At 35.8% G+C, this 14558-nt stretch overlaps 1 protein-coding gene and 1 non-coding gene across 3 annotated transcripts; both read right to left on the reverse strand.

The window, feature by feature from the left end:
* Positions 1-419: 419 nt before the first annotated feature.
* LOC106710994 (homeobox protein vnd) lies at positions 420-13636 on the reverse strand. 2 transcript variants are annotated; one of them, XM_014503204.2, is made up of 3 exons: positions 13314-13636; positions 4993-5213; positions 420-1293 (listed from the first exon to the last, which is right to left on the reverse strand). In XM_014503204.2, exons 1-3 carry the CDS (start codon positions 13466-13468, stop codon positions 713-715), a joined length of 957 nt encoding a protein of 318 aa, XP_014358690.2. In that variant the 5' UTR covers positions 13469-13636; the 3' UTR covers positions 420-712. The 2 variants fall into 2 exon arrangements, with proteins under 2 accessions (XP_014358690.2, XP_014358699.2); XM_014503213.2 differs by lacking the exon at positions 13314-13636 and adding an exon at positions 8078-8809.
* Positions 13637-14188: 552 nt separating this feature from the next.
* Positions 14189-14261, reverse strand: Trnar-ccu. Its single transcript has one exon. It is a non-coding gene; the product is annotated as a tRNA-Arg (tRNA).
* Positions 14262-14558: the final 297 nt, after the last annotated feature.

Genomic DNA, 14558 nt, shown 5'->3' on the forward strand with positions numbered 1-14558 from the left:
TGTTCTAATGTTGGTTTTCACTGCCGATACAATATACTCGTTTATAAGTGAAAACTCACGTTTAGAGTTGTTCATATCAAAATCCGGGCTATATAGACTCCTAATTGTTTTAATAACTTAATGGTAACTAAAAAAAAGCAAGAATTAATTTTAAAAAGAGAAATTCCCAGGTGAAATCTTTACGCTGTTCAACTAGAATATTAACACAGACATATTTAATAGGAACTCTATACACCTTGAATATCTGATATTAAATAAATAAATACTAAATGCAAGTAATACTTTCAGTATTTACTAATACTATTTAATACTTTAAGTATTACTTTCATTTTCCTTGTTATTCGAGGTAACTCACAATGTATCTGATTAAAAAAAACTACGTTATTATATTAAAATTATACACGAAATAGAGGTTCCTATAAGAGACGGGTGTTATGGGCTCTAATACTTTCAATTAACTAACGTTGCAATTAATAAAAAAAAATCGAATTAAGGTTTTAAATTAGTTTTCGTGTTCATTAATATGTGTATATTAATTTCACCATTTTACATATTAGGCCCAGAAAATTATTTGTCCGTCTAACTAGAAGGATAATTCAAAAGTAACAATAATGTTAAGAAAGCAATTTAAACAAAAAGTAATACGCTTATTCCCAATTCGAAGCGACATTACTTCATGTAACGACTAGCAAATCACTGGTTGATTGTATAATCACCACCAACAGCCGCTGGGCTGGGAGCCGTGACCGACGGGCGGCTGGTGGTGCATCGGCTGGTACGGCGGTAGCGACATGCCCAGCGGGGGGAGACCATCCGGCTTGCCTATACATGGCCGACCGTCCTTCACAAGGACAGGCACCGCTACACGACGAGGAGAATTTAAACTGCCGACATTCAAATCATGAGCTCCTTTCTCCTGCACCGCACGTTTCGTCTTGTACCTGTGGTTCTGGAACCAGATTTTGACTTGTGTCGGTGTTAGGCGAATCAGACTCGCCAGGTGTTCCCGTTCAGGGGCGGAGAGGTATCTTTGCTGACGGAACCTTCTTTCCAACTCGTAAGTCTGCGCTTTGGAGAAAAGTACGCGTCGCTTGCGCTTCTTGTGCGCTAGGCTGGGGTCGCTGGTGTTGGTTGGCTGGTCGTGGTCCTCGTCCTCGTGGTCTATGTCATCGTGGTCCTGGTCCTGGTCGTGACGCGGATCAGTGATGGTAGGCGAGGAGGCTGACGCACCCACGTAGGACAGTTCGGAGGCACGGGACGTGCTGTCGGGACTCGCTTGTTGACCAATACCACCTATGAATAAAATTAACTCGTTAGACTTCCAACAACGTAACTTTCGGTATATTAGAACTAATATCAAAACTTTGTGACAGCAATATTAACATGTAAAATATAAGTACTAGTACCTATAAGTGTAAATTTTGAAATTTAACTTTGAACCACAGGCATGTTTTAAAAAGGTGCTCTTACATGACGTTAGAGTCAAGACTATTGTTTTTTTTTGCAAATGTGAGTGAATATTTGTAGATAGTTCCTCATGCTTACGTAGGACTTCCTAGGTAAATCAAATATTTCATCCATTATGGGTGTAATGGAAACATGAAATAAAAATTGCTCATATAATTGATATAGTAATACGATGAATCGCTACAAAATCAGTTATTGGCCACTACATGCTAAAACGGTTGTATTACAAAACACTCGTTCCTTAATCTCCTCATAATCTGGTAGGGATGTGCTCTATTTAACTCCAACTACATCGGGATACAAACGAACAAATAATGGGACGTGAAAAAATCACAGCAAATATAGCATTGTTCGAAGCTCACCCCTCGCGGATTCAATGATTTCACACGGCTGTGATAATGCAGAATGGAGGGGGTTTTGTTATACAGGGTTGAGGGGATGGGCGCGGGTTGGGCGTGGTGCAGGGGGTTGCAGGGGTTGCGGGGATCGGGGGGAGAACCACACCCAGCGCCCGGCAGCTGGGAGCTCGTTTTGTTCCTCTATTGTACCGTTCAGGTCAATAAGCGCATCCAGAAAGATTCTGTTAGAAAACTGTATTCTATTTTTTTAATTAGGATTTTTTAAATATATAACGATTATTTAAAATACTTATTCATTGAAATTGATTAAAAAAAAGCTATTTACACGTTAAAAAGGATTATTTTCACAACAATTATTAGTAGCGCATCGAATTTAAATGTACCTCTAATTATTGACCGTATGCTAGACTATCCTTACCATGTCATAGATAAAAATAGAAAAAACAAAACAGTAGCTGGAAATAATACTAAAATATAAAATTTTCCAATAAATTGTTCCTCCAAAGAGTTAGATGCATTAATGTGGTTGTTGTAACAACTGACAGCAGAACAATGCACGCGAACTCAGCGGTTTCGTTGGTGTTCGCGAATCAGTCATTAGTCAAGTTAACTATCATTCACAACTGATTGCTTTCAATTAAAATTAGAATGTGAAACTTTTCCGGCATCAATTGAATAACAAGCGCCTATGAAAATAACCTCCTTCTTTTTGAAGTCGGCTAAAAAATACAGATGACATTTCGTATCTTTGATTTTTACTGTCGACAGTTTAGTTTTAAATATTTTAATTGCTCTCATTCTATTTACAAAAAAAAAACAGACGATATATTTCAGTCTAAGTATCATGGCGTTAAGGGATTTAACACATCACATCTGCTAAATATTTGTATATGAACGTCAGTTAATTGCATCACTTTTTATAAATATTAAAAAAAAAACTTTTCCGTATTGAAAAACCCTAGTAATGATCATTTATAAGTCATTTAAGTATAAATCCCAAGCAATTCGATACATCGACGTACATAATGTACATTAAAATCTATAAATGTCATTGAATAATGAACGAATTGCATCCCTAACAGCCGCAAACAGTGTGTAATTGATAGCAGACAGCTGCTTGCTAACGGTGGGCATGAGCCCACTCTATTGGTGACAAATTCGTTTCGCGTTGCACCCCACATACAAACAATCGGTGCTCTGGTAGCCCCCTAGCAGCGAGGGCGTGAACCATTCATTGAATACCCCGGACATAGTTCAACATTTGAAGACAATTTATAGTCAATTGTCGTGCTTTAATTAGGGTACCTCGTGAGAATACGGAACATTAAATTAGAGATAATTTTTATTTTTGCAATTAAGACAGGAATATATGCTGTAACTAAAGCAACTCTATATTTTATGAATACATTTTAATGAACGAATAATCTTCAATAATTCTTTAATTTTTTTGTAATTTTACAATAAAAATAGCGAAAACGTTCATAGAACGGAATCAAAGAATCTAATTTAACTGAGAATTAGTCATCTTGTTTTTGATCTAAAGTCTAATAAAACTATTTATTAAATAATAGTAATACTAAGCGTAAAATTTTAAGCCACAGATTTTTGAAATCGTTATCGCAAAGAAGTGCTAACAAGCAATCGAAAGTACGTCCGCAATGAGTGCCCAAATGTTTGATAAAAGCGATAAAAATAATTAATGACAACAACAGATTAGCGGGTGAAGGCACTCGACTGGAGGAGCATTTCAAAAAATAATCTCGGCCTCTCGAACACGACTACCGAAACGCTATTAGTTTCGAGTGGGTCACCGCGAACGTTTCTGCGATTTTGCTTACCGCGAGTTCGCACAACGAAATGCTAAAACAAGTTGCGATCACAATAACTTTTCACAGAGACAGTGAACAATATGCTTCATGTAAATGTTTTTGGCAGGGCACGAATAGAACATAGAATTTGTACAGAAAATTTCGAAATTGCGCTGTAAAAAGCGAAAATTACGCTAAAAACTAACAAAATCCAAACCATCATCAGCTCACTATACGTCCCCAATGAGGAGCGCTAAGCTAGGAGTGACTAGGCCTTAACCATTTCCCAGTACGGGTTGTTCGTCTTCACACATATCTTATCTCATCATGATGTTTTCCTTCACCGTAAGAACGTCGGATAAATGTACATATGTAAATCAGAAAACACAATGGTACATGGCGGGATTCCAACCCAGCATCTGCAGATTATAAGTCAAGAGCTTAATCCTGAGCCGCCAACGCTCTATTTAAAAAGCTACTTAGCTTTAAAATCGCTACATCTAATAAAATAAAACTTAATCTCGATGTGCTGTAAATATTTACTCGAGTTAACAAACAATGAAGTTAGTTCTCGATCAAAGGGATTAAATGTTTTAAAGAATATAATTACTAATAAGTTTTGTAAAAAAACCTCGTTACATTGCTAAGCAGGTAATTATAACCAGAAGCGTGTTAATTAGCTCTGAACCGGTTCAAATGTTCATCTCACATAGACTTTATCTATTGAGATTCAGCTTACGGCTCGTCGCGATACTAAAACCACGTGAGCCACAGACTGCTTGGTGACTCGCAGTTCGCAGCTTGAAACGCAAACCATAACGCTATGCAGGTACTAAAAGAGCTGAGTTACGAGACGGTTAATTGATCTGATTAACACATATAAACCGTGAGTTGAATTAATCAATTTTATTTTAGTTTGAACCATGGCTAATTTTAACTGTATAAATGAAAAATTTCAATAAACATGTTATTTTCAAGATGAAGTAACATTAACGATATAAATGTTAACTGAGATAATATGATCAGTAGGCAACATGTGTTATCGGATAAAGTTGACATTTCATACGAACGAGTTTAACCAGACTTGTCTTACGGTGCGGCACGATAACAGTATCGCCAGTTTAGATAAACCTGTGCTGAATATCTCCACCCAAGATAAACTATGTAGCAATACATAACACATTTGACAAGTTTTTTTCTTAATTCGAACGTAATATATAATGACATCCCAGCTGAACGCCATATCGTCCCATAAGACGAAAAAAGTTACTTCTCTAACATGGCAATCGTTGAAAACATTGCCTTCGATATAGCTTACCTACCTATATCCAGTTGTAAATGTATATTAAAGTACTTACCAGTAGGTTCGTGTTGGTCTAAAGAAAGCCAGGGTTGATGATGTCTGAGTAAATCGTGCGAGTAATGATGCTGCGGCGGAGCGTAGGGCGGAAGTTCCAGACCGCAGCCGAGCCCCGTCGGCGCTGGCGCAGTCTCCAGGCCCTTCGCCTCATTCAGGCCCAGGATATCAGAAATTTGGAACCCCGGTCGTTGCCCTGGCATCTTCATACTATCTAAGAGCCTGTAACAAAATTTATATTGATTATCATTTTTAAACACTTCCGTAAATAGAAACAAACAAAAAAGGTTATTAAACTTTGGAAAGGTATTATGATTCTAGTCGGCACCGCAACAGAAATTACTGTACTCAATTGCTGCAGATTAAATTTGTTTCAAAAAACATAATTTTAAATACCTATAGCGTAAAATATGAAAAATATTGTGGATATTTTTGGTCTGATTTAAGGAAATTCAATCAAAGTTTTAAAATTACTAATCATGTTATAAAATACAAAATGCTTCGTTTTTTTAATTAAAAATGCTAAACATTTTTTGACCTCTAAAATTTACATAAACAAAAGATTTCAACGCAGTGCTATGACTCAATGTCAAAGAAGAAAATACATGTCAATCATTCGAAAAAAAATACATGTCAATCATTCATAAAATCATTCGATGTATCAAAATGTTTAATAGTTTTTTTTTAAATTTTAGACACTGTTAAATAAATTAAAATATAAATTTAAACTACTAAATGTATATCAAAATAAAAACAAAAAAAGCTTTACCTAAGCCGCCTCCGCTATAAAGTATTGTTACCACAAGGACACTAACATGTTAACATTACAATCCGTTTCAAGGGGCTGTATAATTTAAAGAAAACACAAAAATCCATCATCCATTCGATTCAAGGAGAGCTCTCGAGAATACGTGACTACTATAATAGCGCGGTTGATGTTACAAAGCCTGCTTAAGTCGATCTGTCTATTAAAATATACATCTTATAACACCTTAGCGTGAAACGTCTCATACTGTACCGTACGTGACGTTATGAAAGGGCGGCGAAGCAAAGGCGGCAGGTTGTAAACAGGACGATTAACAAGCTCGCGCTAAAAAGCTAGGGAACTGTCCCGTAGCAATGATGGATACTTATCCATCATTGCTACGGGACAGTTCCCTAGCTTTTTCTATTTGCTATCTGAAGCTATATCTAATCTAACCATTCGATTTGCTATCTGAAGACATGCCAGAATATGAGCAATAATTAACACCACAATTTGTAACATTGAACTTAAATAATTTTTATAGTAAATCGATGTTCTACGTTTACTAATTACTATCTATACACAATTCTTTAAAGTTTGTTGCTTAGGTTTCATAAAGTCGTTTCGTAACTGAAGCTTGCAACAGAATAACAACATATGATGGCTAATAACCATATAATTTACATTCAAAAATGTTTGTAAATGTAGCGTAAAATTTTAAGGAACACCTTCCTTAAAATTTTACGCTTTTAATTAAATAGTAATGGCTTCTACGTTAATAATCTTACGTTAATTGCAATAATTTTATAGAACAGAAGTATATTACGAGTTCAACGCATGAAAATGTAATATGGTTTGATAGGAGAAGGTGGCAAACGAGCACTGGATCCCTTTACTATATTACAAACATTATAAATGCGAAAGTTTTTATGGATGTTTCTTAGTAGGTATCTCCAGCACGGCTCAACAGACCTCACTATAATTTGGCACAAATGTAGAACATAGACTGGTAGAAGACATAGGCTATAAATTAAGTTTTTTGTTCGGCCCAGACGGAGTCGCGAGCAAAAGCAATATTATTATATGATAAACGAAATCTTATAAATGATTATATAGTATTATCAACTTAAAACTTAACAACAAAAAAACATTATGGTAAAACAATGCGATATGTTTATTAACGTAAGAGCCATCCATATATCATTTCCATCTAATTACGCTAACGACTGATTTAAAAAAATTAAAATCTTTTTCTGTAAGTATACCCGATGCTAGTCGACCACTCTGATACGAAAACAAACATTATTTCATAAATAACTATCCAATATCAACAGCCAACGTTATTGTTTATATTCTTTAACCGCGGTCGCCTTTACACAAAAGCGTTTTGAGAACTTTTTAATACAAGTTTGCTAAATATTTTTTACGATCGTAATACTTTAAGAATAATAAATTATTATTTCATTGCATTTTATATTTGTTTATTGCATGCAACTATTTTGTATGAGATAATCTTTTGATAGCTTTTATAAGGGGGGTTAATATGGAAGATCGGAATTAATGTTGAAAAGGTTGTCGTGTTTAAAATGTGAAAATTCTGATAACATTTTCAGAGTAGTAATAACAGTTGTAATCATCAAATCCGATATTACAGTTATCACTGAAGATTTTTATTGCCATCGAAAATTCAACAAACGTGTGTAGGCGCCTTTATCGTGCGGTAACACAAACACACTCAATGTTCGTTGAGTGTTGTGTTTATAAAAACCCAAACATCGCACTCGAGTGCTTAGGAAAATGCATTTTCTTAATGCTTTATTTGATACACCTGACGAAAATTACTCCAACACTCTTATTACTAACTATACTAATATTAACTTTAAGCTGAGACGCATCAATCGATTGAAATTAAAAAAAAATGTTTATTGAATACAAATAAAATATTATTTTAATTCATAATCTCTTCTTGTCACTACGACCAAAGTATCTTGGATATTATTAAGCGGGCGATTTTCTTAAAACACTTTTTAAGGATAAAATAAAATTGAATACTGATACTGTGATATCAAAAAGCTTTGTAATTTGAAATTAATTGATTATTGACTAAAGTAACAATATACTAAGTTTATTTCAGAAAATTAGGAGGTAATGTGTAATTTTGTCAGCAAAGTGAGGCTTAGAAAATAAATCATCACTTCATAGAATGAATATAAAAATATCGTTCCAATACTTTCAATAACGCAACGATCATTGACCTACCTACCGACATTAAACACAGAAAAAATTACATTGAAACTAAATAGTACGAGTACATCACTATTTCACTTTTAACTTATCTCACCCGGGAAAAGCGGACCTGAAGGCCGCCGGGTAGAGCGCCGGCAGGAAGGCCGGGCCCCACGGCGGCAGCAGCAGCGGGCTCCACAGCAGGCCCGCCGGCGCCAGCAGTGGCGGCGCCCGGCTTTCGCCATCGCCCTCCGCGCTCCTCATCTCCCGTAAGGGAGAGCTCGCCTTCGGAATTATCTTGACTGCTGACAACACTCGCGGGGACACGTGCTACGTCTCGCGACGTCGCCTCCGCACTAAACAACCCTCGAGTGGCCCTCGGGGTGAACAACACCCCGCCCGCCCTCGCCTCGACAGCCCACTCAGGCACGAGGGTGCTCCACTAACCTCCGCCAATCCGGGACCCGTGCCGGCTGGGCGGACCCCGGCACGTCCAATCCGCGCCCGCTCCAGACATAAAAAAAACTGGAGTATACACTCTGAATAGAGGAGCTTTCGACGCAGCGCGTTTGTTATGCCGCTTTTTGTAATGAGTGCGCGCGTTAAGCCCATTGTTGAGGCCCGGTCCGTTATGGACGCCGCGCCAAATGCCCGGATAACGATTTTCATTTAGAGTGTTTTTAATAAGTCGATGTAAGCTCGTATTTGTCGTGTACCTACGTATGTATCAACTCAATCTATCGATATAAAAAAATATGGACATATTTATAGCAAGAAAAGTCTCTCACTATTATTTACGTGCTTAAAGCAATATAAATGAATCAATGAAAGAATTAAACATTTTAAGAACATTATTTTCAAAGATGTTTTTAAAGTAATAAATAAAGAAGAACAATATGTTTTTAATAACAATAACGAAGTCTTTAAGTAAACTATTTTACATAAAATATCTAAATTATTGAAAAGAACTTTTGCACGTACCACTTACAATGCACACCTAATGTAATATGTAGGCAGGTATCAAAACAATAACAAGTCGACGCGCCTTAGTCAACAAGAAGTTTTGGCACATATGGAAGTACTTAGGGCACCGTCGACATCGGACAATGGTAATGAGGGTAGTTCCGTGAACAGGTACAAAATGCTATAAGTTTATGAGTTGCACGTGTGCGCACCGCATTGTCTCTATTGTGAAGAGACCAACAACATTTGTTTCTACTTAACGAAGTCTCAACAATTTAATAAAGATCTTCAAAATTTTAAGGATTTTATAGACTTTACTGGCCTTATGGCCCTGCAATCAAAAGCATTAAGTACAGGAATATTTCTTCGAAATTTATTTATATCTGACTAATATTATAAATAGGAATGTTTGGTTGGATGGATGTTTGTTAGAAGGTATCTCAAAACGGCTGCAAGAATTTCGCTGAACTATGGTATAGATGTAGATCATAGTGTGAAAGGACACATAGGCTACTAAATACCTAAGTTTTTTATTTTCGCGCGGACGGAGTCGCAGGCGATAGCTAGCTTTTTCCCTTGGTCATGACATCACTCACGAACAGCTCGACCGATATCACTAATTCCTTTTTCGTTGTTTAATATTTTCCGGAGTTTCTGTTTAATTACGAAAAAAAAAATCAGGATCATGATAAAATTTAATGTCAATTAATTTGACATTTGGCATTGATATAGAACATAGTCTGGAAGGCTATTTATTAAGTTGTTTAATTATGTGGGCGAAGTCGCGGGCAAAAGCTAGTAAAATAATTCTTCCGGCAAATATTGTTAAATAAATAATTAAAAAGCAACAAAATTTCAACATATTTAACTAACAAAAATATGATTTATCATGAAATAATGTTCAAGGTGTAATCAGATTACAGTAAAAACTTAATAATTAATAAAGAATGAATTTAAATCACTAAGAAAAAAAAATAATCGGATTAGTTTTACAAGTTGCAGGTGTGCAACTGGTTACAATGCGCGAGCGCCATCTGGCAAGTTCTTAACATAAGACAAAAGCCTCTTCATACAAACAATTAAACAATTAACAGATGGTCACTTTAACAGAAAACTTAAGTAAAAAAAAAAAACATAAGTTATAAAATAGTTTTGCAATGTTTCTAGATTTATACTTTCAGTTTTGAACAAGTTTTAAGTGCCGTCTGATTTGACTATATTTTCTGGTTTAATAATAATGGCAGACAATTACGAATTCACTTTTTAATTTTATTTCGTAACTTTGATTTTTTGATAGCAGTTTTTTTTGATTAATTCTGTATAAATGATTCATACTGCGCTTGAAAATTATAAAAAATATTTCACTACATTTTGAGGCAAAGAAAAGGGCTTGTAAAGCGCTGTGGCCGCATCAAAGGGCAACAATAACAAAGGGCAATTACTTCGGGAACCATCCCCTAAGTGGCGTGCAGCGGGCTACGTGAATCGTTTAATTGACTTATTGAGAATGAGTTTTTAAAATATCTGTTTGAAACCATCGCTCCGCTCACCCGTTTAATTTACAGTACACCTAAACTTTTGGGACAAATCGTCTCGACTATTTTCTATTATTATCTTCAGCTACTCATATGAAGAGCAAAAATTAAAAGTATCGTTTCTGTTAACCCTAAAATTACTTGATTAATACTAGGATTTTAATAATAAACTTTCAAGGAATTCAGACGATTTTTTACTACTCCGATTAGGTCCTAGTTGCATTCAATTCGTGTTACCATCTTAAGGTGCCTAAATGAGGCCAAGCCACAGGGTTTTCAAGTATTTCCGAAGATAATAAATATAGACTGCTATTGAATAACAAAAACATTCAAAGTGTTTACTTCATTTAAAAAGCATTCATTAAAATTGTAAACATAGGATATTACATGTATAATCTGCAATTTTAGGTTGTACTATGTGTCGGTAAGGTGCGATTGCGAGGGCCAGATTTGTGAGGGTCGGGGGCAGGTGCGCGCGCCCTCTGCCGGCTCACTGTATCACTCAATACGCGACCTCCCAGCACCCAACTCAGCCCTACTACCATAGATTTATTGCCTTCATCGGGAAGCGTTCGTTAGCGATCATCAATATCTGTCTACTATACTTATTGACTCAGATTTACGGTATAAACTCTTCTATATAAAAACTTTTATTAAAACAAAACAGTGACAATATGTTAATACGTTTTAGATTCTATTGAATAGAGATGCATAAGACAATCCCATCCATAAAGCACCTTCTCATCTAATGTCTGTCATGTTTCAAATACTAATAATAAATCGTAACACAATCGAAGTTGAACATAGCCTTTTCAGTAGTTCCTTCTTCTTATTTAATTGCAATCGGACAAAAAAGTTCATATATATTTATCTAAAAATGTATTTTTGATGAAAGAAGTATTCGTCTAGACTAAAATGTACTTTGCTCCTATAAATTTATTCAAGTAAACTGAAATAGTTTGGAAAATTTACCCTGAATATCACGCACATAAAATAATTTTATAATGTAATAAGAAAATGAATACGAACAATTTATAAAGCCTATCATTAGGCGCCAACTATAAAACGGTCGTTTCGTATTAGCAATAGCTAATGATAAAATAATAGAGGGATGATTTTAGGCACGATAGAAAAGTAATTTACATAAAACTTGAATACACAATACTCCGAGCGTTTCGTACCAAGCGCCGATGCCCGCGAGAAAAAAATACCCCATGGCCAAATGTATCCATTGCTATACCTTCGGCTTCATCGTACACGATAGAAAACTTTTTGCATAACAGTAATGAAAGCAAGTCTTGTCTTTAAAATAAGCTATAATGTCAGGATCGACTAAAAATCGCCTACATTATACGCTGCTTAAATAATCATTAACCTTTACACGCAGAAAAACCTCTGTCAGTCAACGGTTAACAAAAATAAAATTTACGTCTAACTTTCTAGATTAAGAAAAGTTCGTACATTTTCATCGGGCGTAGAGAGTAAAAGTCAATGGGTTTTCACGGTATATTTCGTTACGGCAATCTGGTTAGGCGCATTCACCGTAAATGGTCGGTGGCACGCGAATCCGCGAAGAGGGTTTCCAAACCAATTAAGGGCTCGAAGGCACGGGAAGGCTGGGAAGGCGCAGCTGACGGATTACGAGCTCGATGGTACTCGGCGACTGGCGGCCGGGCTATAGGTGTGGGACACGCGAACGTAACCGCCCGACCGACTCGACTCGTCATGTTGTATGGTGCAAGAGATTCCCCTAATGAAAAAGGTGCACATAGAGAAAGAATCCAGGATGATATTCAAAAGAAATTTAATCGCATCTAAAACGGGATTGAAATAGTCGTTGGGGATGATGCACTATAGTTCACTATTTCTTATCTCTAATGGTTTTGACAAATGTCGATAGATTGACGAATGTGAAGTACGTAGGTATATTTCAAAAAATAAACTCGGTTGGTAGCTTGTTGTTTAAAAACTATTCAAAATGTATCCCTGTTATTCAATTCAAATTAGTGAGTTGTATCAATATATATTGGTCGTAATAAAATACATGACATTCTAGGAACTTTATATATGTAAAGTAATATTATTGATTCCCTTATTTAACGTTCTAGAAGTTGTGACGATTTTAACTTGAATCTTTTGTACAGCAATAAGAAGATTGCAGTAAAAATAAATGGTTGGCTCGTAAAAGACTATATGCAGTCAATTCCAATGCACTCAGACTGAGTTTCTGGCTAGACAGTTTTTAAGTTATAACTGAAGACGCTGGCGGTCGCGGCACGCCATGACGTATGCAAACTTTTTATTACGTTATTCATTTGTTTAATGCGGTGTATTTTACGACGGTAAATTTTGGAATACTTCTTATATTAAGACCTAACATCGTCAGACAGAAAATACAAGGCATGTTTTCTTAACTAGTTTTTCTTCTTACGTCTTGGTAGATATTTTAGATCTTTAAGTACATTTTCTAGTGTTCAAAATTAAGTGATTAAAAATTGTTGTATTTTACTTTTATTTCTTTATTTTACTAACATTTATGCAGCTAAAAATATATAACGCGTTTGTAATGTAAAGTTTTTGTGATAAAACGTATATCGTAACTACCATAAAGGAAACTTTCATTATTGTGCAACAAACTGTATCAAATAGAGAGAGAACAATCAAGAACATTAAATAGCAGCTTTTATACTAATATTTAGGTAGTTAGGATAATAGAAATCGTTGAACAGTCTCAATTTATCAATTTTTCAAGTTCTCTCTCTCATAAACTCGTAACAGATAAGATCTTAGTATGACTTTACAAATTTGAAATATAGAGACCATTTTCAAGTGTAATTTGTTTTCAATACTTACGCATAAGTACCGTATCTGTAGTCCTCTTCAGGCTGCCGGTACTGGCAGCTGGGATCTAACCCGGCGCCGTAGTCCGGCGGCGCCACCGGCCAGCTGTTGTCATAGTTGTAATAGTCCCCATAACCCATGTCGTTCTCGCCCATCATTTTCATCATACACTAAAGGACCGCTTAAATAAATCACACACTAATAATGCCAATTATGATCGATTACTGATTGCCATTTGATAACTGTTTTGTGTAGAATCACCACCGATAAGGCGTTTAATTTTCGCTGCGAGCAGTCGCCCGGGGACCGCAATAGTATCGACTGATCGATGCCTCACCGGCCATTATCAATAAAATCGTATCCTTATCATATCTAACAGCTTTCCCCTGTGATATGAGGACTTTTAAACGCGGTGTCGATTCGCGTCGACTCTAATATTGTGCAGCAAATTCCTATCAAATGTGGGTAGAGTCAAACGTGCTATTGTCATCCAGCAAGCGTGCGTCATGATGTCCAAGAAGGCAGGTTCAGATCTAGGAAGTACTAGATAAACTGTACTAGTAAATATGATAAAATAGGCAAAATAGAAGTGTAAATTTTATGTATGGATTGTAACTGTTTTTAAAAGTTTTTCAAAAAATTTTCGGTCAATGATATGGACTATTGTGTTTTGTACTTTCAAGGTCATACTGAATTAAGAAGGATAATACGAATAACTTAAAATGCTACGAGTAACTCTGCTTTAAATATTTCTTTTCGTACATTATATTTTAGTTGACTTTAATGTAATATAGAACAAAATATAATTTGAATTACACTTAATTAATCTTATAATATTATCATTCTTTGAGTACATTAGAAACATAATAAAAAGTGGGCACGATGGTTACCTCTGGTGGGACTCGAACCCACAATCCTCGGCTTAGGAGGCCGATGCCTTATCCATTGGGCCACAGAGGCGGCGGCAGAGCGTCGCCGCTGTGGGCATACGTTGTGGTGCGGTTGCGTCACCGCGCGTCATAACCGAGCCGACTTTACGCACATGTAAGCTAAATATTTGATTATAAATTAATAAACAAAATAATAAACAATAAGTTGCAGTACAGAATATTGGTAACATAAATTTTTAGATCACCAGGTTTAACTTTTTATCAAAGCTTTTTTTTAGTTTAACATTTTTTTTTAACATCCCATTATTAATTTAATATGGGAAAGAATGAGCAAGTTTCCTGTTTCTATACCGCCCTGTTTTTATAC

This window comes from Papilio machaon, chromosome 14 (genome assembly GCF_912999745.1).
Source record: "Papilio machaon chromosome 14, ilPapMach1.1, whole genome shotgun sequence".
NCBI classification, from domain to species: domain Eukaryota; kingdom Metazoa; phylum Arthropoda; class Insecta; order Lepidoptera; family Papilionidae; genus Papilio; species Papilio machaon.

Bases quoted from the DNA above. Each gene is read 5' to 3' on its own strand.
- LOC106710994 (XM_014503204.2), bottom strand. From the start codon at position 13,468: ATGATGAAAATGATGGGCGAGAACGACATGGGTTATGGGGACTATTAC. The intron at 5,214-13,313 runs GTAAGTATTGAA...ATTTTGTTACAG, and splicing joins TACAGATACGGTACTTATGC to GCTCTTAGATAGTATGAAGA. The intron at 1,294-4,992 runs GTAAGTACTTTA...TTTTATTCATAG, and splicing joins AGACCAACACGAACCTACTG to GTGGTATTGGTCAACAAGCG.